Source organism: Saccopteryx bilineata, chromosome 4 (genome assembly GCF_036850765.1).
Source record: "Saccopteryx bilineata isolate mSacBil1 chromosome 4, mSacBil1_pri_phased_curated, whole genome shotgun sequence".
Classification (NCBI taxonomy): domain Eukaryota; kingdom Metazoa; phylum Chordata; class Mammalia; order Chiroptera; family Emballonuridae; genus Saccopteryx; species Saccopteryx bilineata.
In genome coordinates, this window is record NC_089493.1 from 197,822,061 (window position 1) to 197,847,837 (window position 25,777).

The 25,777-nt window shown below is 55.3% G+C and overlaps 1 protein-coding gene across 1 annotated transcript in view; it reads left to right on the forward strand.

The window, feature by feature from the left end:
- Positions 1-23,646, forward strand: part of GNA12 (G protein subunit alpha 12) — an 84,559-nt gene extending 60,913 nt beyond the window's left edge. Inside the window, exons 3-4 of the mRNA XM_066273488.1 lie at positions 18,988-19,038; positions 20,874-23,646. Coding sequence (XP_066129585.1) covers positions 18,988-19,038; positions 20,874-21,443 — 621 coding nt within the window. The 3' untranslated portion in view covers positions 21,444-23,646. The remainder of the gene's footprint in view (positions 1-18,987; positions 19,039-20,873) is intronic.
- Positions 23,647-25,777: the final 2,131 nt, after the last annotated feature.

Here is a 25,777-nt window from a genome sequence, read left to right on the forward strand (position 1 = left end):
CGCAAATTCCTAAAAACACAAAACCTACTAAATCATGTACAAAGAGAGAATTTGAAAAGACCTCTCGCTAGTAAGGATAGTTATCAGTAATCAAAAATCTCCCAAACGTTTAAAAAGGAACCTACAGCAAAGGCAACCCTTCTCAAACTTTTCCAAAAAATTGAGGCGGGAGCACTTTCCAACTTATTCTGTGAGGCCAGCACTACCTTGACACCAAGGCCAGACAAAGATCATGTAGGAAAAGGAAACTACAGACTAATAACCCTTACAAACAATAATGTAAACGTTCTCAACAAGCCTGACCAGGTGGTGGCGCAGTGGATAGAGCATCGGACTGGGATGCAGAGGACCCAGGTTCGAGACCCCGAGGTCGCCAGCTTGAGCGCAGGCTCATCTGGTTTGAGCAAAGCTCACCAGCTTGAGCCCAAGGTCACTGGCTCGAGCACGGGGTCACTCGGTCTGCTGAAGGCCCACGGTCAAGGCACATATGAGAAATCAATCAATGAACAACTAAGGAGCCGCAACGAAGAATTGATGTTTCTCATCTCTCTCCCTCCCTGTCTGTCCGTCCTTATCTGTCCCTCTCTCTGACTCTCTCTGTCTCTGCCACAAAAAAAGAAAGAAAAAAAAAAAACATTCTCAATGAAATACTAGCAAACCAAATTCAGCAGCATGTTTCAGGAATTATATGCCATGATCAAATGCAGGTTATGGTTCGACATATGAAAATCGATCTATGTAATATACATATCATAAAAAGGACCAAAAAACCCAAAACACATGATCATCTCAAATGCAAAAAAAAGCATTTAACAAAGTTTAACACCTTTCATGATAAAAACAGTCAACAAACCAGTGAAGAAAAGGGAACTACCTCTACGTAGTAACAGTAAATGGTAAAAGACTGGGAACTCCCCTCTGAGATCAGGATCAAGACAAGTCTGCCCCTTTTCTCCAGTTCTGTCCCACACAGGCATGAGAAGTTCTAGCCAGAGCAATTCAGCAAACATAAACAAGACGTCCAAATTGAAAAAGAATCTGTAAAATTATCTCTGTTCACCCTAAAGAGTCTACAGAATCCTGTTAGTGTTAATTATTGAGTTCAGCAAAGTGGCAGGATACAAAGTCAACAAGCAAAACTCAGTTGCATTTTTACACACTAACAAGGTCACTGGCTGGAGCAAGGGATTACTCGGTCTGCTGTAGCCCCCGCTCAAGGCACATATGAGGAAAGCAGTCAATGAACAACTAAGGTGCCACAATGTGAAGAACTGATGCTTCTCATCTCTCTCCCTTCCTGTCTGTCTGTCCCTATCTGTCCCTCTCTCTGTCTCTGTCAAAAAAAAAAAAAAAAAGATGAATATAGTCCTTAAAAATTCCTACAACTCGCCCTGACCGGTTGGCTCAGTGGTAGAGCGTCGGCCTGGCGTGCAGAAGTCCCGGGTTCGATTCCCGGCCAGGGCACACAGGAGAAGCGCCCATCTGCTTCTCCACCCCTCTCCCTCTCCTTCCTCTCTGTCTCTCTCTTCCCCTCCCGCAGCCAAGCCTCCATTGGAGCAAAAGATGGCCCGGGCACTGGGGATGGCTCCTTGGCCTCTGCCCCAGGCGCTAGAGTGGCTCCCGTTGCGACAGAGCGACGCCCCGGATGGGCAGAGCATCGCCCCCTGGTGGGCGTGCCGGGTGGATCCCAGTCGGGCACATGCGGGAGTCTGTCTGACTGCCTCCCTGTTTCCAGCTTCGGAAAAATACAAAAAAAAAAAATTCCTACAACTCAATAACAACAAAAATCACCTTATTTAAAAAATGGACAAAGGATGTGAATAGACATTTCTCCAAAGACAATATATAAAAATGGTCAGCAATATATGAAAAGAAGCTTGTCATCAGTAATCATCAGAGAAACATACATGAAAACAAGATACTAACTCACACCCAATAGGATGGCTACTGTTAAAAAAAAAAACAGAACAAGTATTGGTGAGAATGAGAAGCAGTTGGAACCCTTTTGTGCTGCTGGTAGGATTATAAAATGGTGCAACTGCTGTGGAAAAAAGAAGTGAGGTTCCCCCAAAATTAACACTAGAACCCCCACAGGATCCAGCAAGTCCACTTGGGCACACATCCACAAAAGAATGGAAAGCAAGGTCTCAGAGAGAGATTTCCACACCCACATCCACGGCAGCACTGTTCACAATAGCCACGAGGTGGAAGCAACCCAGGCGTCCATCGACGGAAGAGTGGACGGGCACAGTGTGGTCTCCATCCACACGCTGGGAGGGTGTTCAGCTTCAGGAGGAAGGAGGCGGGCACCTGCTACAGCACAGAGGAGCCTGGAAGATCCGCAGGGAAGTCCCCGGGATGCACTCCCGTGAGGCAGGACAGACAGAAAGGACAGCAGTGATGTCCGGCTCCCGGGAGAGGAACGGGGACCTGTCGTGTATAATAGATACAGAGTGTCAGGTTTTCAAGACAGAAAAATTCTGGAAATGTGTTTTGGATGACGCGAGTCTGCTACTTAACACTGCTAAACCGTACGCTGAAAGATGATTAAGATGGTAAATTTTATATAATGTGTTTTTACCACAGTCCTAAAAAGAAGGAGCTGGGTGTTGCCTCCCGGAGAGACTGTCCTGGAACAGCCTGAGTGGGCATTTGATTGGCGGGCTTTGTGACAGACTGCTGACCACTGGCCTCAGTCAGATAGCACGTGGACACGTGTCCACAGCACAGTGTTTCCAATCGCTATTTTAATTTTTTGTTTGGAAATCTTTTCAACTTCAGAAAAGTTGTGAGACAGACATCCTCATCTATTTTCCATCAGGTGCCAACATGTTTTAATAAGTTGTAAGGATAATGATTTCCCCCTTTTTTTTTTCATAAGGGCACATTGTAAAGTTTTTTGGGGGGGGAGGTTTCCTCCTAATTTTTAAACAAGGGCAGGCTTTTAGTCTTCTGTGAAAAAGGATTTTGACAGTAAAGAAACATAACAGAAATGGGTAAAACACCGCCGTGGCAGTGCTGGCTGTCCGGGGGAGGTGTCATTTGCTCCCACCAGGACCACCCTTCCAGGATGCGGTGTCAGAGGACACGCTGTCCCCGGACTAGAAGTATACTGAGCTAAAAATCTGCTTTTGCCTTTGTCATCTCAGCACAGGGCAAAGGTCAGGTGCAGACTCTCCAGGTGCGTGGAGCCCGGCCCCGCCCGCCACGGCCAGAGCGCCCCCTTTAGGGATCATCATTTGGGGACTGTTTTTGCTTCTTGCTGCTGTTTGGTTAAATAACTGCGGTTTTAACAAAGACGAAAGCAGCCCCAGACTTTACAGCCAGGGCTTTATCTGCCCTGAAAATTCTGAGCCCGCGAAGCAGTCTTAAACCTGCACCAGGCGGAGCTACCGGGGACGCGGAGCTGCCGGGGAGGCGGAGCTGCCGGGGAGGCGGAGCTGCCGGGGAGGCGCAGGGCTGACCCCCGCTGCGGGCAAACTGGGGCGTTCTCGCATAAGTCACTTGGTTTCGTGGAAACGGTTCTTTTCCTGCAGCTTTTTAAACGTGTGCAGTTCAGCAACTTCGGTAAACTGACCAGGTTGTGCATCCCCCCATCAACCCGTTGGGAGCATTTCCGTTATCATCCCCGTCAGGTCCCGGGGCGGCAGCCCTCCCGCACTCGCCCGCCATCCCTCGGGGCGTCTGGGCATTTCCCACCGAGCCCTGCCTGTCCGGGTTTGCTGAGGTTCCCGGTCACTTCCATCCCTGGACGCTGGTTCCATCGTGTGGAGGATCTGCGTGTTCTGATCCCGCCCATGGTGTGGTGGACGTTTGGACCACTGAGATGACGCTGCTCTGATCACGCTTGTGCCGCTTTTTCAAAGGAAATATCACCATGTGAATGGCGCTTCCAAGAGAACTCAAGCTTTGCCCTTTTGGGGTGCTTCTTACCATCAGCAGTGTTTTATTTATCCCCTTCTTTCCTACCCGACATCACACAGGAGCCGAGTCTTTTCCGACATTGAGTTGGATGATGGTGTTAGTGAGAGGGAGGAGTGAGCTGTCCTCCCAGGCCCACTCTGGGGCACCCGGAAGGCAGGCTTCCCGGGGCTCGCTGCCCCCCTCCTTCCCTCCCTCCCTCCCTCCCTCCCTCCCTCCCTTCTTCCCTCCCTCCCTTCTTCTCTCCTTCCCTTGCCCCTCCTTCCCTCTCCATCCCTCCCTCACTCCCTCCTTCCCTCTCTCCATCCCTCCCTCCTCCCTCCCTCCCTCTCTCCTTCTCTCCCTCACTCCCTCCTTCCCTCTCTCCATCCCTCCCTCCTTCCTTCCTCCGTCTCTCCCTCCCTCCTTCTCTTCTTCCCTCCTTCCCTTGCTCCCTCCTTCTCTCTCTCCATCCCTCCCTCACTCCCTTCTTCCCTCTCTCCATCCCTCCCTCCTTCCTCCCTCTCTCCTTCCCTCCTTCTCTTCTTCCCTCCTTCCCTTGCTCCCTCCCTCCCTTTCTCCTTCCCTCCCTCACTCCCTCCTTCCCTCTCTCCATCCCTCCCTCCCTCCTTCCTTCCTCCCTCTCTCCCTCCCTCCTTCTCTTCTTCCCTCCTTCCCTTGCTCCCTCCCTCCCTTCCTCCTTCCCTCTTTCCCATTGCTGCTCCTCAGCCCAGCTCAGGACAGGCACCAAGCAACTGCTTTTTTGGTTTGAGAGGATTTTTTTAAAGTAAATCTAAGCTTCTCAATAAATGTTCTCTTTTAAAAAAGAAGTTCCATCTCCTCATTTTAGTGCAGAATGTGATAGAATATTGTCTTTCCTGAGCTCTAAGCAGTACGATCTTGTGAAATAACCCCACATACAGTTCACTCTTTTCTCTGCTGAGCTCAAAACAGATCTTTGGAAATCCCAAGCAAAATTCTCCGTTGGGGAAGGTGGAAAACATCTTGCTTTGAGAAGCCATTTATTGACACCTTTCAAATGTCCCCTTTGTCCGGGAGGCTCCCGCTGCCCCTGGCTGTGGGTGGCTGACCTGGCCTTTGGCTCTGCTCCCGGACAAACCCCTATGTTGTTCGAAGGAGGCACCCCAAAAGCAGCCTGAATGGGAGTTTGATGCAGTTGTGGGCGCTCCACCAGCAGCATCTCCGTAGGTGGCGCTTGGCTCACAGGGTCCAAGTTCTGAGCTCCCTCTCTGGCCAGCGCCAGTTCTTGAAGGAAGAACGCTGATGGGCCATTGACTGCCCGTCCTCTGCGCGGCTGCAGAGGGAGCAGACGGGGTGCCCTGGGGGTCTCGGTCACTGACTGAGTTTCATCGCCATGTTCCTTAGCAAGTCTGTTTCCCAGAAGTCCTTTCCCCAGACTCGCCTCCTGCCGTGAGCCGTGCGCTGCTCTTAAAGGATCTCCACCGAGAGCGTGTGCTCAGCCTGCTGTGTTGTGTGAGGTAAACCAGGACGATCTGTTCAGGTGAAGGAAGAGCAGGCAGTTCCTGAAAGGACGGAATTTGGGGCACAATTCGGTACTAAGTGCAACAACCCCGGGCAGCGGCAGCGGGTGCCCGCTTCCAGAACCTTCTCTGTGGTGCTTCTCTTGGGAACTGGGAATGTCCCCGTAGCTGCTCCCTCCGGGTAGGAGAGCTTGGAGTCGCTCTCTGTTCTGAGCTAGCATTAGATCACAGGGCCTTTCGGAGCTGAGAAACAGGTCAGCCCGCGGGAGCCTCCTCCTGCCCGCCTGCCCGACAGGACAGGACAGGACAGGGTCGGGCGGGGGCGGGGGGGGGGTTCTCTGGGGGCGAGGCTTTGACTCAAACAGCTGGCAGGGCTGAAGGAAGAAACCCCATGGCCTCCCCTCCCAGGACTTGGGTTTTGTCCACCAGGTGAAGCTAACCAGCCGCGCGCGTGCGCGCAGAGCCCGTGTCTGAGCCGCGTCGGGCAGCCCCACCCCCTTCTCCCTCCGCTCCTTCGTGTCTCGGTGATGCCCATGTCCCTGCGAGTGTCCCTGGTGACCGCGTCTCCTCTGCACGTACCCCCCAAACCCCCACCTCGCTAACTCCCGGTCAGTCGGCAGGACATTTCAGAAGCGATGATGGAAGGAGAGGAGGGGTCTCCTGAGGCCACCTGCGGTCCCCTCCCCCGCAGGCACACGGTCAGAGTGTTTGTGGAGGGCAGTGCTGAGTCAGCGGGCTGTGGCCCGGGCGCTGGAGCCCTGAGCGCTGGGCCGAGAGCACAAGGGCCCTTTATGAGCAGTGCTGGGCACTGCTGCCCCGGCCCCCCGTCTCCCTCCCTCCGGCTAGCCGCAGCTCCCACGGTTCCACAAGCAGCGTTGCCCGCTTCTTGCTTCGGAGAGCCGCCGCAGTGACTCAGACCCTGGCACGGGGAGGCGGCCCTGAGCCCTCTCGGTCCCCCTTGTTCATCAAGGTGGGGGAGCACCCTGACCCTCCTCTCTGGCTCTCCTCCACCAGCGAGGGGCAGCGGTTGGCTTCACAGCTCTGCCTGCCCCTGGGTGTCTCCTCTCTGGCTGCCAGGCCACGTCAGGATGGATTACTGTCCTCGTTCTGACTTCTCATGTGTGGTCTTCGGTGACCGGCTCCCCTGGTGACTCAGCTGTGCCCACGGGGTGAGTGGGTGAGAGCGTGGCCTTTGGAGTCGAGCAGGTTTTCTGACCTCGGGCAGGTTCACTTCTAAGCTCTGGCTTTTTCGGCGAGGAAAACAGTCATGCACCGTGTTTGGAGTAAATGTGATGATATTTGTCAAGTGTGTGACACAGTGGCAGGGCTCACTGTCCCTGAGAAGCTGGCATGGGCACTCCCCCACCCTGGGCCGCGTGAGGGCTCTGTGCTGGGCCACACGGCCACTCCTGACCTGGCAGAGACCAGGGTCCGGCTGCGTGTTCATCGGCTGACACTGTGCAAGGCCCTCCTCACTGCTGGACGTGCACCGTGTCCGGCTCCCTGGCCTCGGAGCCAGAGCTGGCTGGCATTGTGAAGCAGCGCCTTCGGCACATCAGGATGGCACAGGTGTCCACGCTGCAGTCGGTGTTCCGCGGGCGGCCAGAGGTGGAGGTTGCACTTGTGAGAGGGGGACGGAGCCGGGGTTATGGACGTGTGTGATGTTCTGAGTTAGTCTGAGTGCCGGTCAGGCCTAGCGGTGGCCCCCTGCTGGGCGGCAGCAGTGACAGAGCTGCATGTTAAGTGGCATCTGCGGAGCCGACTGGCCTCCCAGAAGGATGAGGCAGAGCTCTCGGCAAGCTGTCCTGTGTCCGGTAGCCGCCCTGGGGACTGTTCAGGAGAGGGGCTTTCAGCACGTTCACAGCCGTGAAGGAAGGCCCAGGAGTTGCCAAATTGCAAATCCAGTGAAATTCTGTTTGCGTGCAGGGTGGGGAGCTCAGCATGTGAAGTGGGGATCGTTCCTGTCCTTGGACACTGAACAGACAGCTGGCCGCGGCCCAGTGGCTGCAGGGCGCTCTGCCGGCCCCTCCCTGGAGCAGGCGTGAGGGGGAGACGCTCCCTTCGCTGTCCCTGTCCTTCTGTGGGGTCCGTCCTCACTGCAGCCCTCCTCAGACCCTGCGGGCAGGGGGGCGGCCCCCCTCTCAGCCTGAACGCGGCTCTGAGCCCAGGGAGACGGGGCGTGGGCAGCGGGCTGTCCCCAGGGAGCCCGCTGAGCCGGGCTAGCGCTGCCCCTGAACCTTGGTCAGTACAGCTCAGAAGGGGTTCTCACGGTTGAGGTCCAGGTGCTGGAGGAAATGGGGTGGTTGGGTTTTGTGAGGTCTGCGCTGTGTTTGTGACTCCGTTTAAATTTTATTGTTTTGGGTCCAAAATAACAAGCTGTCCCAAAATGAGTCACGGACTGTGCGGTTGACCGGGCAGCCTCGTCAGGACGGGAAACGGGAGAGGAGCTGGAGTGGGGAAGGCCTCCATCAGAGGAGTGCACCCCCCAGAAAGAAACGGTCGTCAGGAGGGCCTCCTGCCCCCTTGGGGGGTTGACAGCCCTCAGTCATGGGGTCCCTGCAAGCAAGAGCCTGGTGGTCTGTTGGGGAAGGCCCCACCAGCCAAGGCTTGGGGACGTCCCTGGAGGGAGGGGTCAGGAATGGTGCAGCTAAACTTAGCTCCGGATAAGCTGCCTGCACAAGGAAGTGACCATGGGTTTGGAGGCTGGGGGTTGGGAAGTCTTAAAGGGACAGTGACAGGTTTTAAAAGATTGTTCTGCCGGCCCTTGTGGGGCGTGTGCTTGGATGGACTCTCACAGGCTGTGACGCAGCGTCCTCAGGACTGGCCATTGTGTCACAGATGTGTCTTGGGAATAAAGAACAAACTGCCCGGAGTGAGGAAGGCCGGCGTGGACTCGGGTGATGGGCTCTCTTGGCTCCGAAGCTGCCCATTGTGTCTGGGGAGGGCCGTGGGGCTGACCGGATTCACTCAGTGTTCGCTGAGGAGCATGCTCTGGGCGCTGACGTGGCCTGTCCCTGGCGGCCTGTCACCCTGTGGGTTGACAGGGGACGTGTACAAAGTGGGATAACTACAAGGTGGACCCACAGGGGGCAGCCCTACTTAGACAGAAGTCAGCCTGAGAGTTTTGGATAAAAGTGAGAGAAACCCTGGATAATTCACAATTCAGTGTTTAGTCATCTCTTCTTGTTTCTAGTTGTTCCCAAGGCACCAACAGAGAAAGGGACAGAGCCCCCCCCCCCCCCAACACACACACACACCGTCAGGAAGCCCACGGACCTGTCTGTCCTCAGCCCCCCCCCTCCCGTCTCAGGCCTTTCCTCCTGACCTTGGCCCCTCCACCAGCAAGGACCACTGTGTTCTGCTTGCAGAACACGGTGAAGACCGAGTCTTTGTGTCGTTGTCACATGTCCATGGTCACGTGAAGAAGCCTCCAGCCCAGCAGCTGGGTGGCAGGAGGGGTGGGAGAGAGCCAGGGGCCCCCAGTCGTGGGGCTCTTAACAGAGTGGTGGGAAGATGCTCTCTCGTGAAAGCTGCACACTTTCCTGAAAAAGTACCCGACCGGAGGCACCGGCCCCCAGGGTTGTCGGGTGGCGCCCCGCACTGGGCTTCTTCCTCGCCCTGGCTCTATTTCAAAACTAAACTGTAGAAATATTTCTTACGGCCCGTGGAAAACGTGTGCGGTGTAGGCTACAGAGCCAGAGATGGCCACACCTACCCTGCGTGAGGACCATGGGCGTGGCCGACGGGCCCTGTGCGTCCCCTGGCTGGCTGTCCAGACTCCGCCGCCCCCCAGGCTGACCTGGGCTCATTGTTCCCTTCCGTTTGTGTTCTGCCCACCTGTGGTGCCGACACAGCACTGAGGAGCCGTGTCACCTGCGACTTGGGCAAGCTGACCACTCCGTGCCTCCGTGTCACCCTCTGTAAAGTGGGAGCATAGTGACCCCGCCCTCGTGTCCGTGGGAGGGCTGACGAGGCTGACGCGGGGCACGCAGGGACTCCGCGTGATCGCAGGGTGCAGAGCTCACCCAGCGTGTGGCCTTTGGGGCGCGGCGCTGGTTCCTGTGTTCAGCCTGGCCCCACCCTCGGTGTGCTGTGGTCTGACAGCGCGGCCCTGTGTCCATCCGCTCAGTGCGCGCCCTGTGTCCATCCGCTCAGTGCGCGCCCTGTGTCCATCCGCTCAGTGCGCGAGCGGCTGCGCGGGTGCCGGCTGCGGCGAGGATGCCGCTGGAGTCCTCGGGCAGAGGTTCTCCGCAGGGACGAGACCAGGGGTGCCTTCCTCACGCGTCCCCTCGGGGGGGGGGGGGGGGGGTGTGCTCAGGGCCCCAGGGGCCACAGGACCCTATACCATGCCGTCCCTGATGTCTACATGCGTGCGCGTTCTTGTGTTTCCTAATTTCCCCCGTTTTCATGTCCTATATGGTGACTCGTGATCGTTTGGGACAGCGGTCAGCAAACTCATTAGTCAACAGAGCCAAATATCAACAGTACAATGATTGAAATTTCTTTTGAGAGCCAATTTTTTTTTTATCTTAAATAACAGTTTGTTTTTTGTCATGTATTTAATATTTTTTCATTAATGTTTTAAAACTCTTATAACGTATAATCTAGTTTGTGTACCTCTTTTATTTTTATTATTTAAGTATTAAATGCATGAAATAATAAACTACTTTTCAGTATATCTTTTTTTTTTATACTTCAAACAATCATTAGAGCAGAGTACCAGTTGTTAAATTATTTGAATCCCACAAATTGTTTAAACTTAAACTATACAGGTAGGTACATTCCTTATCAAGGTAGCGCGGGCACGTGGGATCTTGTGGGAGAGCCACACTCCAGGGGCCACAAAGCCGCGTGTGGCTCGTGGGCAGAGGTTTACTTTATTTGAATAAGTGAGTGAAAATGCCCGGGCTTTCCCTTCAGAGCTGAGACGACCAGCTGCGGGCCCGTCCTGCTGTCCTGAGCGAGGTAACGGACGCCCGGGCAAGAGGCCTTCCGGTCCCAGTGCTTCCCCTCCACGGTCGTAACGCAGATGTGACTGTGTGTGTGTGGGGGGTGGGGGTGCCTTATTACTGCCCTTCTGACCTGGGGGGCTTTCTCGGTAGGCCCTGGGCAGCACCGAGTTCCCGGAGGAAATCCCGACTGGGGCTGGCGTTCAGGTCAGCTTTGAACAATGCTTCAGTGCCCGCTGAGCGCACGGCCCGTTGGAGCTGAGGACACCCGAGTGAAGCTGCAGTTTAATGGTTTGTGGGGTTTTGCCTTAAGAAACGTCTGAGTTCTGCTGCTGGGAACAAACAATCCCAGTGTCACAGGTCACACCCCCACACCGATCTGATGTCCTGCTCAGCGTCCCGGTGCCCACGGCTCTCTCCCGCTCTCTCAGGTCTCCAGGCTGAGGCCGGGGCGCGGGCTCCTTTTCCAGCTCACCCCTCCCTGGTAGGATCTTCTTGCAGTTGTTGACTGAGATCTCCTTTGCTTGATTGACTGACTGACTGACCATTGTCGGCCGGGGACCCCTCCCAGCCCCCAGGAGCTGCCCTCGGCCCCTCCTCTCACAACCGGCTCCACCTCCTTCCAGGCCCGCAGGCACACCTCTCTGAAGGGCGCCCCTGGGAGATAGGTCTGTCCCTCTTAGCCAGGGGCTCCTCCCACGCTAGAGGGGGGGGGGGGTCAGAGGCTGTTAATGGGCCACCTGGTGGAGTCATCCTAAAGTTCTGCAGAAGTCTGTTGTTTCAGTTTTTACACAGAGATCTGTGACCCGTTCTGAGCTCGTGTCTGCATGTGCCGTGGACAGGGTCTGTGTTATTTTCCTTTCCCGGACGAACCCCTGGTTTTTCCAGCACCGTTTATGGAAAAGACTGCCCTCTGCCCGCCGTGGAGTTAACTCTGACAACCTTTTCGAAAAGCAGTGCGCCGTCTCTCTGCGCCTCTGTTCCTGGGTCCTCGTTCCGTCCAGTTCACACGCCTTTTCTCCCACCAACACCTGGTTCTCTTTCGGCTCCCTGCATAGCAGGCCTTCAGAACAGGCTGTATCATCAAGTGTTTCTTTTATAGAAGTGTTTAATTGGGTCTATGTCATTTTTTTTTTTACAAAGACAGAGAGACAGAGTCAGAGAGAGGGATAGATAGGGACAGACAGACAGGAATGGAGAGAGATGAGAAGCATCAATCATCAGTTTTTCGTTGCCACACCTTAGTTGTTCATTGATTGCTTTCTCATATGTGCCTTGACCGGGGGCTTCAGCAGACCGAGTGACCCCTTGCTCAAGCCAGCGACCTTGGGTCCAAGCTGGTGAGCTTTTTTGCTCATGCCAGATGAGCCCGCGCTCAAGCTGGCGACCTTGGGGTCTCGAACCTGGGTCCTCCGCATCCCAGTCCGACACTCTATCCACTGCGCCACCGCCTGGTCAGGCTATGTCATTTTTTAAAATACGTTTTTAAAAAGGAGCTTGTCGGTTCCTACCAAAAAATATGCCTGCTGGGATTTTGATTGCGATTTCATTGACTCTGTAGACCAGTTTAGGGAGATTGACCTCTTAACAATACTGAGTCTTTCAAAATTCAGAAATATAGCATATCTCTTCACTTATTTAGGTTTTGAATTGTTTGTACTAGTGCTCTAGTTTCCACTGAAGAGGTTTTCTACTTAAAAAAATATGCTGCATTTCTTAGCTAGTGCAAGAAGGCAAGAAAAATAATAAGGAAATGTAAGACATACAGATTAAAGAAGTTCCAATTGTCAGATGACAGAACATACCACGGAATCCACCCCCAAAAAAAGTCATAAAGTCAGTTCAGCAAAGTGACAGGATATAAGCAAGATTAATATAAAAAAAATCTATTTTATTTTTATGTACTAGCAATGAACACAAAGAAATTTGAAATGCAAAACCATCTACAATTGTTCCTCAGAAAGGGGAAACACTTGGGTATATATTTAGCAAACTCTGTTTGGAGTTGTGTGCTTAAAAACCACACGACACTCATCACTCATTAAAGAAATCAGAGTAGATCTAAACACATCAGAGACATCCCATGTTCATGGATCAGGAGACCCAACGTAGTAAAGATGTCCGTCCACTAAATTTATGTACAGGGCTAACACAACTCCTATTAAAATCCCAGCAGGATCTTTCGTGGATAGAAGTAGAATTATTGTAAAATGTTTCTATAGAAGGGGCGCTAGCATTGCCAAAGCAGTTGTGAAAATGAAGAATAAAGTGGGAGGACTCGCTCTGCCTCACTTCAAGACTTCTTCAGCCGCCGGTAGCAGCAAAGAGACAGGCCCACTGGTAGCTCCACACAAGGACACCCGAGGGATTTTTGACCAAACTGCAAGAGCAGTTCCGGGGAGGAAGGACAGACAGCCTTTCAACAGATAGAGCCAGTGCCGCTGGATGTCCAGAGGAGAGGAAAGAAGAACCTTGACCCGGATCTCACACTCTGTACAAAATTAACTCGGATTGGATCAGAGATTTATTTTTTTTATTTTTTATTTTTTTCATTTTTCTGAAGCTGGAAACGGGGAGAGACAGTCAGACATACTCCCGCATGCGCCCGACCGGGATCCACCCGGCACGCCCACCAGGGGCGGTGCTCTGCCCCCCAGGGGGCGATGCTCTGCCCATCCTGGGCGTCGCCATATTGCTACCAGAGCCACTCTAGCGCCTGAGGCAGAGGCCACAGAGCCATGCCCAGCGCCCGGGCCATCTTTGCTCCAATGGAGCCTTGGCTGCGGGAGGGGAAGAGAGAGACAGAGAGGAAAGCGCGGCGGAGGGGTGGAGAAGCAAATGGGCGCTTCTCCTATGTGCCCTGGCCGGGAATCGAACCCGGGTCCTCCGCACGCTAGGCTGACGCTCTACCGCTGAGCCAACCAGCCAGGGCGGATCAGAGATTTAAATGTAAGACGGTGAGAAGATAACACTGTGCCAAGTCTTTGGCACCTAACGCGGGTGGAGAGTGCTCAGAGAGGACACTGGAAGTCCTCGCCATAGAAGAAGAGTGTCATCGTCAATTTTGGTGTCATCAAAATTCAGAGCTTTTGCTCCACAAAAGACCCTCTGACCCTGAGCCACAGAAAGTGCTTACCAGCCACCTCTCTAATGAAGGACTTATCCAGACTAGGCAAAGAACTCTGGACACTCAACGGTCACGATCATCCAGTAGACACTGGGCAGAGGACAGGAAGAGATTTCAGCTGAGAGGACAGACAGGTGGCAGAGCAGCACGGGCACATCCCTCGCCATGGAGGGAACACAAAACCACGCTGAGATACTCATGAGAGCAGATCGAATGGAAGTCCCAAAGGCTGGTTGCCGGGCAGGGAAGCTAGACCTCAGACATTTGCTGGTGGGCCCGTAAAACGGTACAGCCCATCTGGAAAACCAAGAGTTTCTTTTCAAAATTAAACAGTAATAACTTTCTACATGGCCCAGCAGTTAAGGCTCCTGACCATTTTTCCGGAGAAGTGAAAACTACATCCACACGAAACATGGACATCGATGTCTCTAGATGGGTCAGCAGCTAAATGAAGGGTGGATCATCCGCACTGTGGTGTACTACCCAGCAATAAAAAGGAACAGGCTACCGGAACACAGCAGTGGTCGGACCTCAGGGCTCTGCTGAGTGGAAAAAGGTCACTTGCTGTATTATTATTGCATTTAAAGTGCCACCTAGAAAAGTCAGGTCCATGACTAGGAGCTGGAGAGACAGAGTCAGGTTGCTGGTGGCCAGGGCTGAGGGGCGGGAGAGGAAGGGGTGGGTGTCACTGTAAAGCAGCAGCTGGGAGGACATCTTGGCGGTGGTGATCACTTCTGTCTCGGTAGCGAGGCAGTGGGTGTTCCCTGAACCTACAGACGTCATAAAGCACCTAGAACTGTGTGCACACATCGTACCAGTGTGGGGTCCTGCTTTTGATTGATGTTGTCACCATGTAAGATGAAGTGTTGGGGTGAACGGGGTCACAGGTCCATTGGACCTCTCTCTCTGTCTCTCTCTCCTGTCTTTGCAACTTCCTGTGCATCTAGAATCATTTCAAAAGACAAAATGTATAGCTAAAGAAAAATTTTTTTACCCCTAAATATTTTATTTCTTAGTGCGAAGCGGAATAAGTCTTTTCAGATTTTTATCTTCCAATTGTTTCCTTCTTTTTTTTTTTTTTTTTTCTGAAGCTGGAAACGGGGAGAGACAGTCAGACAGACTCCTGCATGCGCCCAACCGGGATCCACCCGGCACGCCCACCAGGGGGCGACGCTCTGCCCACCAGGGCCATCTTTGCTCCAATGGAGCCTCGGCTGCGGGAGGGGAAGAGAGAGACAGAGAGGAAGGAGAGGGGGAGGGGTGAAGAAGCAGATGGGCGCTTCTCCTGTGTGCCCTGGCCGGGAATCGAACCCGGGTCCTCCACACGCTAGGCCGACGCTCTACCACTGAGCCAACCGGCCAGGGCCCAATTGTTCCCTTCTAGTGTACAAGAATACACTATTTTTTGTATATGGACCTTGTATCTTGTGAATTTGCTACGCCCCCTTGTTGGCTCTGTTGTGAGCTTTCTTACAGATTCCTTGGGATTTCATGTGCAATCGGAGATGTGATCTGCAAAGTCAGTCTCATTTCTTGCTTTTCAATCCTTACGCCTTTTCTGTGTTTGCCTGCTTATGTTTTTGCTGTATTGTGCTGGCCAGGCTCTCGAACGGTGTTGACTGAAGGTGGTAAGAGTGGGCATCTGACCGTGTGCCCAGTCTAAGGGTGAACGTAGTCAGTAGTTCATCGCTAATCATGGTGGTAGCTGCGGGTTTTTCATAGAGGCCCTTGATCAGATTGAGAAAGTCCGTTTTCTATAGTTTGATGAGCTTTTAACCATGAGTGGATGTTGACCTTGATCAAATGCTTTTTCTGGAGCTATTAAAATACGGGGGTTTTTTTTCCCTCCTCATTTGGTTTAAATGGTTTTTCATTTTCTACGTCTTGGAGGCATTATCCTTTTTCATCTATTGTTGGGTTTGACTTGTACTAGAAAACACACTCCTGTGTCTGCTGTACCCTCACACAGGACACTCCTGTGACCCGAAGTGTGGAGTCCACCCCACACCCAGCGGTTCTCAAGTTCTCCAGACAACAGCTGGGGGTCCTGCAACTTAACTCACTTCTGACACTGTCCGTCTGGAGACAGCATCAGATCCATGGGTTCAAGGCTCAGTCCCACAAGATGCCACACACACTCACTCACACACACACACACACACTCACACTCACACACACACTAACACACACAGTCACACACACACACTCACACACACTAACACACACAGTCACACACACACTCACACACACACTAACACACACAGTCACTCACACATACTCACACACACAGTCACTCACACTCACACAGACACACACACACGCTCACACACACGCTCACACACACACACTAATACACTCACACAGTCACACACACTCTCACACACACACTCACACATAGACACACACACAGTCACACACTCACACAGTCACACACACTCACACACACTGACACTCACACGCTCACACACTCACACAGACACCAGGCACACACAAGTCAGGCTGCTGCCTGTGCTGCTGGGTTTCCAGCATTCCCTCTTGGTCCCTGGGAGTCCACTTCTCTGCTCAGGGCACCTGTCTGTCTCGCACGCCGTCCACGCTTTCCATGAGAGCGCCTTTCCCGTGTCAGCCGTATTGTAAACCTCGAATCTGTTCACACCTCTGCCACGTCTGAGGCTCGCTTTGTCTCTTCACACTGTGGCTTCTTTGCCTTTCAGCACGTCTGTGCTTTTCTGTTGAAAGCTGGACTTAACATGTCGGTTGCTGTGGGCCCCCCCCTCTGTTCCTGACAGGCTGTAGTTCTGTGTTGTGTGTGCCCGTCTCTAGTGGGGGTGGGGAGAGGGCACAGTTTGCCCTCTAAAGTCAGTTCTCCGGTGAGTCTAAGAAGAACGGCTGCTGTTCCGTGCACTCAGCCTCTTCCCTGTTGTGAGAACAAGAGCTCTTGACGTGTCAGACCAGAAAAGCGTGATTTCTTCTCTGGCCCACGGGTTATTTGGAAGTGTGTCTGTAACATCCTGAGTATGGTTTTCTCCAGGTTTATTGTGTTTGGCATTTGTGGAGCTTCTTGAAATTTGTAAACTTGTCTTTTATTGGGAAAACTAGGTTTATTTGTTTGTTTGTTTTTTAAACAAGCATTCTTTCTGTCTGATTCTCCCTATTCTCTGCTGCTGGGTTCCAATGAAGGTATAACAGACCTTTTGAAAAGTTGCCCCACAGACCCCAGAGTTGCTGTTTTCTTGTGTTAATCTTCCGTCATCGCTAGTCTTCTAATGTCAGAGGCCCCTGCTTTTCTGGGCCATCTGCAGTCTGTTATTCATTCCATTCAGTAAATTCTTCACTTTAGATACTGTACATTTTAGTTCTAAAATTTCTGGTTCTGCTCCGATTATTCTTTTGAACGTCTTTATTCCTTAGAAGCACATTACTACCTAATGGAACGTAACCCTCGCTGCTTTAAAGTCCTTGTCTAGTAAGTCCAGTATCCGGGTTGTCTGAGCTGGTGTCTGCGGACTGCTTTCCCCCTTGAGGATAAGGGCCATTTTCCTGGCTCTCGTGTAGCAAGGAGTTTGGGATTGTATCCTGGACATTTCAGGGACTGCAGATCCCCTTACGTTCACCAACTAACACGATGTGTGTGCTTGAGCAGCCAGCCAGCTCGGTGAGACTGTCGACCAGTCCTTTCATGGTGGAGGCCCTGGGGGTGACTCGGGTCTCCGTGCAGACTGCTGCCAGCGTGCCCCCGCAGCACGGTCGAGGGTCAGGCCATCTCGATTCCTGTAAGCCCCGAAGGGCCGAGTGAGAGGCCGCCAGGGGTAGGAGCAAATTTCAGGAAGGAGGAGTCAGACCGGGCTGCTCTGTGCCTCACCAGCTGTTTCCTGTCCGGCGAGGGAGGAGGCGGGATGTGCAAAGCAACAATACTGGCGGCAGCCGGCAGGATGGGAGGGAGGCACTGCCTCCCCACCGCTGGATCACCGATTCCCCTGCTTCCCAGAGCCACGTGGAGGGCCCGAGGCTTTGCGGGAGACCGAGGCGTTTTCCCGGAGTGGTGGGAGCCTTCCCACGGTGGCCACTCCCCTCTCCAGAGCAGACGGGGGTCGGACCACTCACAGCGTCTTAACGTCAAGGAGGAAAATGTGTTTGCTCGCCGTCCTCTGTGCCCAAACAGGGAGAAATGTGTGTTTCTGTCCTCTTAAACCACAGATCATCCAAAAGCCTCCCTTTTACAGTGGGAAGGCTGGCTCTTCACTGAAGTGTCCCGCTCGGGACACGTGGGCTGAGAGGTCAGCTGGCGCTCCACCTTTCGGCTCCTCCTCTTTCTGTGAGGTCAGACTCAGGCTGTCGCCGGGGACGTCCCCACTCACCTCGCCCCCCTCAGAGTCCAGAATGGCAGCCTGTGCGTGGCCGCGCCACTCTGCTTTCTGAGACACGGTGCCGGGGGACTTTCCCCGGGAGCCCCCCCACAGAGCCACAGTGGGGGACACAGACCCAGGACGTCCTCACCGGCAGGCCCTCCCTCAGGGTCAGGGGCAGTGACATCGCAGAGCTCTGCGTCCCTTGTGCGGCAGTGCCAGGATTTCTCAGCGTCCACTTGTACGGGAGCCGTCTGTGTGCTCTGCTTGACCTCATCAAGGCGACGCTCGGATGTCCCCTAGACGCTCCCTGCCCCTTGCGAGTGCCGCTGCTTTCGGGGGCTTGGCGGCTCCCAAAACAGGGCCTGGGTGATTGAGGGTGACAGGGACAGACGGTCGGCGTTCAGTCCAGAGGACATCTGGGCTGAAGGAAGACGCGGCATTCCACCAGGGAGGTCCGGACTGAAGGCTGCGGGTCCGCTCGTGCCGACGTGAAGTCCGGCTGGAGTGTGTTCCGGAGGCTGGAGCAGGTGGTCACCTGCCTCTTCTTCTAGGACAGTGGTTCTCAACCTTTCTCATGCCGTGACCCCGCAATACAGCTCCTCATGTTGCGGTGACCTCAAACCAAAAAATAATTTTGGTGGCTACCTCATAACTGTAATTTTGCTACAGTTATGATTCGTAATGTAAATACCTGATGTGCATTATGTATTTTCCGATGGCTTTACAGGTTGAGAACCGCTGTCCTAAGGGCTCCGTCTCTAAGGACAGCGTCTGGAGATCAGTGGGTCCCCTCTGGCAGAAGCAGAACTTTCACAGGAACAGGGTCTGTGATTCCTGCTCTGGAGCTAGTGGCCCTCGCGTCCTTAGCCTGCTTCCAGGGCCAGCCCCCCACCCACGGCTCAACAGGACAGTCTGGAAACCAGTCTGAGTTTGCATCTTGGGGTTGAGGATAGAGAAACTGCAGTTTTTAACCTAAACAAACAAACAAAAAAAAGTGTCACTAACTTTAAAAAAGTCTCTGTTCACCCTTAGCCTTCTCACTTTGCCTTTCCGTTCTCTCGGAGGTGGGATCACACTGGCACCTCCGTGAGCGTGTGTGTCCGCCAGGTCAGCCCCGTGGTGAAGATGACTGAGCTGTGTGTGTTCTTCCTTCCTGACAGGGCGAGTCGGTGAAGTACTTCCTGGACAACCTGGACCGGATCGGCCAGCTGGTGAGTACAGCCCAGCCCGCCCTGGGGACCTGCCGTCAGATCAGGACACGCTGGTGTGGAAACCGGAGCCACTCAGGGGAGGCCTGCTTCGCTGTGGTGCTCGGGAGCCTCCCTGAGTCCGATGACCTTGAGCAGTGCTGAGGGGTCGCGCCCCTGCCTGGGGAGGGGGGCGGGGAAGGCCCGCTCCGGAGCGAGGAGGTCCTCGCTGCAGTGGGGGGCGTTCCCACACTCTTGTCTGCAGACCGCCCCACCGCTAAATGAATGTGTGAGGTCGCGTTTCTGTCAGAGCCCCTTTGCCCGGACCCCCCTAAAGGAGACGGGCGTTGTCACTTTGCCTGCAAACGCAGACACAGGCAGAGTGTAAGGAAGTCCAGGTGTCCTGTTGCCTCAGCCCCACCCCACCCCACCCCACCCCCGCCCCCAGGAACCAGTCACTGGTATATTATTTCATCAGTAGCTCCGTAGAGTGTCTCACTGAAAGGTGGAGCCCCCCAAATTGAAAACCACAGTACCATCATCACTCCCAAAGAACTGCAGGAACTTCTTAGTACCAGCCCCATCCAGTCAGCTGGGGGCTCCCCGGCTGTCTCACTGATGTGTCATGGGGACGCTGCTTTTCTCGGAGAGGGCGAGTCGGTCCCTCATCCAGTTCGTGTGTGGCCATCGGTCCAGGTCACTTACGTTTCTTTTTTTCTCTTTCTCGTGTTGAAATAGCTGGGTTGGGCCCTGGCTGGTTGGCTCAGTGGTAGAGCGTCGGCCTGGCGTGCAGAAGTCCCGGGTTCGATTCCCGGCCAGGGCACACAGGAGAAGCGCCCATCTGCTTCTCCACCCCTCCCCCTCCCCTTCCTCTCTGTCTCTCTCTTCCCCTCCCGCAGCCAAGGCTCCATTGGAGCAAAGATGGCCCGGGCGCTGGGGATGGCTCCTTGGCCTCTGCCCCAGGCGCTAGAGTGGCTCTGGTCGCAACAGAGCGACGCCCGGGAGGGGCAGAGCATCGCCCCCTGGTGGGCGTGCCGGGTGGATCCCGGTCGGGCGCATGCGGGAGTCTGTCTGTCTCCCTGTTTCCAGCTTCAGAAAAATACACACACAAAAAAAGAAATAGCTGGGTTGTTTGTCCTGTTGAATTCTCCTGTCCATCCGCAGTGTGATTGAAGTCTTCTCTGGCCCCTGTCTGCCCTGCGAATTGGTGGCCAGTCCTGGGGTGGCAGCGTCCCCGTTTGGTCGGGGGGGGGGGGGGGGGGCTGCAGCATAAGCGTTGCATGTGGCGGTGCTGTGGGTCCAGAGCGGTGCGCACTGGGGGGCTTTGAGACGTCCCGCACCTGCCCCCGAGCTGCTACAGACCTGAAGCGCTTCTCAGGAATAACGTGAACTGCAGGGCAGACCTGAGGGACATTAGTGTGTAGTAAGGGATGCCTCTGCTCGGGGAGCTAGAACTCGTCCAGTAGCTGTGGTGCAGAAACAGAAGACGATGGTCTGTCTCCTATGGCGAGGGCGGGACGCGGTGTTTCCGTCTCCTACGGCGAGGACGGGCCGCGGTGTATCTGTCTCCTATGGCGAGGACGGGACGCGGTGTTTCCGTCTCCTATGGCGAGGACGGGACGCGGTGTTTCCATGGAGACCGCGCACCGCTGGCCCGCATGCACTCTGAAACGCGCTCTCCAGCTTCCTTCGCGCTGTTTCCTGGCACGTTTCTAATTGTACAGCTCAGAGCTGCTGTTGGTACTTGGTTCTTCTCTCAGAGCGCGCGTGACTCTTCCCTCCTGCCCCGTCCTCAATCCTCGAGTTCTCGGGTCCTCACCGACCTCCTCTCCTAAATTTCTCCTCCCCTGTGTTTACAGAACTACGTTCCTAGTAAGCAAGACATTCTGCTGGCGAGGAAGGCCACCAAGGGCATTGTGGAACATGACTTTGTTATTAAGAAAATCCCTTTTAAGATGGTGGACGTGGGCGGCCAGCGGTCTCAGCGCCAGAAGTGGTTCCAGTGCTTTGACGGGATCACGTCGATCCTGTTCATGGTGTCCTCCAGCGAGTACGACCAGGTGCTCATGGAGGACAGGCGCACCAACCGGCTGGTGGAGTCCATGAACATCTTCGAGACCATCGTCAACAACAAGCTCTTCTTCAACGTGTCCATCATCCTGTTCCTCAACAAGATGGACCTGCTGGTGGAGAAGGTCAAGAGCGTGAGCATCCGGAAGCACTTCCCCGACTTCCAGGGCGACCCGCACCGGCTGGAGGACGTGCAGCGCTTCCTGGTGCAGTGTTTCGACCGCCGGCGCCGGAACCGCAGCAAGCCGCTCTTCCACCACTTCACCACAGCCATCGACACGGAGAACATCCGCTTCGTGTTCCACGCGGTCAAGGACACGATCCTGCAGGAGAACCTGAAGGACATCATGCTGCAGTGAGGGCGCCGCCCACCCGCGTGCGCGCGCTGCCCAGGGGCCCCAAGCGGATCCATGCGCACGCGGCTACGCGCACAGCCAGCACCCTCCGCGCGCGCGGGGGTGCGGCGGCCAGCCACCCACTGCCCGGGCCGAGGACACGGCCTTCGATGAGCTACTGGGGATGGCACACTACTGAGATCCGGTGAGCGCTCTGGGTCGTTCCGCTCACGAGCAGCACGGCTTTCCTTACGGAGACCTCGTTCCCTCTGACGGCGCGCCCAGGAGTGCATGCGCGCCCTCTCCAAGGACAGGACAGCTGGCCTTGCACACGCTTTCTCGCCAACTCGCAAGTCTTCCCTGAGACAGACTAACCCCAAAGCCCTGCCTAACGGTAGCTAGTAGGAGACCGAGTGATGCTGACGCTGCTAAACACGGTCCCGCCCCGCCCCACCGGGAATCTCGGTGCCACCTCCCAAAGTGAACGAGTTGCCTTTTAAAACTCCCGCACCAGCTTCCTGAGAGCCCCCGGTGAGGCCGAAAGACGAAGCCCAGGTCCCGGCCCCGGCCTCCCGGGCGCCACGGGTGCGGCCTTGCCCTAATGCGCTACGGTGTGCTCTTCCCACTGGCACCTTCTCGGGCCCTGTGGACAGGGCATGTCCCTCTCCCCCGACGCCCACGGGTACTGGTTACTCCGACCCGCCCTGCCCTCCCCCACCCACTGGCAGAGTCCAACTAGCTGGCCTTGCAGGTGCCCGCGCTGAAGCAGTCGGAGCTTCCTGTCCTCCCGGGCTCCTGGAGCCACGGGGTCAGCAGCACAGCTGGGGAGTGCACAGCTGCTCGTTGACCCTGACCTTCGGGGAGCCCTCCGTCCTGTGCACACCTGAGGGTCTGCACACTGCCGCCACCCCAGTGCCTTGGACAGCCGGCCCGTTCTCAGCCCTTCTTTCCACCCAGGGGCGTGTCCCGGGCTCCAGCCTGTGATGTCCACATAGCACGTGCCCGCTGTCCCCCCGGGGTGCTCAGCTGCGGGGCGTGGACAGGGCTGCTCTGCGGCACCCAGTTCTCCCGGCCACTAACCTGCCAGGTGCCACACTGTAAAAGTGCACCTCGTCCCCCGGTCCCCACCGTGTGTGACTCCGCTGCCTGCCGTCTGTCCGGTGGTCAGCACTCTCCCTAGCGTTCTGAGAAAAAGGAAAGGCTTCCTCCGTAGCGGGCCCCAGAGCGTCACTGTGGTTTCATCCTACACCCGAGGGCCCTGTCCCAGGGCCACACTGGCCCCTCCTGTGCCCCTTTGCACCTCTCTTGGCTCCGTGTCAGCAAGCCAGAGAAACTTGAATCCTGTGACCGGCGGGAAGTCATCTGTTATCCCTGAGGTTTAGAGGAGGAGACGACAGGACATCTCTCCCACTGGTGCTTGAGGCTGTGTGGCGTGTTCGCTGGGGTTTGGCTCTTTTTCTTTTTTTTTTCTTTATTCTTTTTTGGCTGGGAAGAAGTTGCTGTTTTTGTAGTGCTTCCTGTGGCTGTTCATACGCCGAGGGACTGGGATCCAGGAGTCGCGGTGACAGCAAGGCTCAGAGGGCGGGGGCACAGGCAGCCCGGGCGGGGCGGGTCTGGCTCTGGGTCTGGGTCTGGGTCTGGGTCTGGGTCGAGCTGCCCTCGGTGGCAGTGGGGGCTCCCCGGCGGGTCTCCTAGGCCGGGTGTGAGGGCTCGGGCTGCTCCTCGCCGACTGGGAAGCGTGGTTCTGGCGAGGTGCCACCGTCGCGGGCGGCACACCTGCTGGTGGCCCCGAGTGCCTTTGCCGCCAGTCCGTCGGGCACGCGTGCCTGCCTGCTCGCTCCCATGTAAGCAGGAGGGCCCGGGACGGCGCCGAGCTGACCGAACGCAGGCTGGGCTGGCCTGAAGGCCGGGACCTGGCCAGCTCGGCCCCCCACCCCGCGGGCTCCTCGCTGAGCCTGGGATCCCTCTGAATTCTGGGGCTCGCCGCACAACCGGAGAAGAAGAGGACCGTCTGCAAGGCTAAACTAAAACCATTTACAACTTTTCTACACATAGACTGTAGTCGTTTTTGTCTCTAAAACTTTCAGCTTTTGTAATTTTTTACCTTAATTTCACTGTTATCCTTGATTATTGTCTTTTTTTTTTAATTGAGATGGTGGAGAAGCAGGAGATAGTTGTGCCTCATCCTATTATTGCAAAAATGTAACAATAAACTTCCTCAAAATAAGATGCTTTTTCTCATGGCCTTACTATTTACATATAAGGGTTTTTGCTGACGTACTTTTTAACTGTTCTGTTTGTAAAGAAATTGTTTCAAAGGTGCAAGTTATAGTTTTCTGATTTGTAGAGATCTATAGCATTCTTATTCTTGTAAGCTTTTTTTTTTTTTTACTTCTCAGATTTAAAAAAAAAAAAAAAAAAAAAAAAAGGTCAGGTAATTTTAACTCCAAGATCAGAAATTAATCTTGAAACGGGATTATTAGTTATGACTGATGGACACGGGGGTCCCAGGAACGGACACTAGGAAGCTGGTGGGGAAGACAAGGTCCATCGCCACGGGAGTGTCCGTGTGTCTGCTCGCGGCCGGCCCTCTGCCCACCGGTGAGCACCGCTCCGAATGTCCGGTGTACGCGATACAACCACCTTCGTTCTCTGCACGTCCATTAAAGTAAATCCTTAGTTTTTCTTTGCTTCATAGAAAATACCATTCAGCATCCAAAAAACCAACACTATGTCAGAATTTGAGACCCCAAAATTCAGAGCAAGTAATGCTACACCCCTGATTTTACTCGGAGGTTCGTTACCTGATCATCACGGCGTTTCTTTCCACAAACACGATATTAAACAACACAGGGCAGCTGTTACGAACACTTCTGAACGCAGGCCCCTGAGCCCAGCTTCCCAACAGGCCGTGACGGCAGACGCACCTGCAGACGCACACAGACAGGTCAGGGTCCGCAGAGCCTGGGGGAGCGGTGGGCCCCGGCCACTGCCCGGCCACAGGTCAGGAGACCAGAAAAGCCAGGGGACAGGGGCCTGGGGGGTTCTGTCGCCGTGACCCCTGGGGTCGCCGCCCCAGCCACGAAATGCAGACACCTTCACACGCAGCTCAACCAGCTGGACTCCCAGTTCTCGGCACGGTTTGTCGTGCTCCAGACTCTTCTAGAAAGAGGAACACACATGTGGGTTCAGTGTCCACTGCCTGGGTAGGGCACTGTGCTGTCTGTTTACGTGTGGGGCTTAACTGACCACAAGTGTAACAGGCAGAGACACCCCGCCCCCCCCCGGGAAAATACCCCCGACAAGCTCTTCACTCTCCTGGGGGCTAAGGGCCGAGCTCTCTGGGTTCCAGTCTCCGTTAGGAACAGCTGGACACCACAGGGATTCATTCTCAGCTCGGGCCACCGTCCGATCACGAGGGGCTTCGCAGAGCCGGGGCTGATCTGGGCCGGCGGGAGCCTGTGTTTAGCCGACAAGGCCTGTATTTCACAACGTCTGAGCCGCAGCTCCCGCCCTGACCGGCAGCCCCCGCCCTGAGAGGGAACCGTGGCGGGTCGTCTTCTGTCTCCTGCGTGAGGAGAGGACGTCCTCGCTCGGCCTGTCACCCCGGTTCTGGTGCCGTTTCCTCCGGGAGGGACCTCGGACGTGCTCGGCCACTTCCTTGTGAAGTGACCCCTGGCTGGGTTAGGAAGCCCTGCTTAGCAGAGCCGGAACCCAGCCCGGAGCGGTGGTCCCGCATGCAGCAGCAGGGGTGCCCGCCCGGCGGTTGCTGAGCCAGCGGCTGGCTGGTTGGCCGCTGTTCCCAGCTGCACCGGGGGCACCAAGCTGGGCCCCGAAGCAGAGGGTCGGGTCCTCGCCTGGGGAAGAGGGTGGAGCAGCTGGCTCGGCTGTGTGAGGGCGCCTGGGACACAGGACACGCTGTCTGCTGGTGCTCGGGGAAGGGGGACACGAGGCTGTGAGTGTGGATGGAGTGGCCCAGGGGAGCGTGGAGACACCCCTCCTGCCTGCACCTGTCACCCCACTCCGTGTCCTGTCTTCTGCTGATGCGGAGACCCCGGTCACCAGGGCCAGCTCCTCTGGGTCCTCACACTGACTGCCAGCTCTCTCCCCTCAGAACTCTCTAGAATGTGGCGGCTGGGTATTTAGTGTTCACGGCGGCCTCTTAAACGAGACCTCTCTGCGGGTGGAAGCATGCGTGGACCTCAAGCGGGCTCCCAACTACAGATGCACCCCGGCCGGCGCCCCTTCTTGCCAGGGTGACAGCTGAGGCTGGGCACCCAGAGCTGCTCCCGGTCAGGTGCCTGCCTGCTGTATCCCCGACGGGCCTCGGAGCCCCGGGCTGGGCCTGACCCACACCC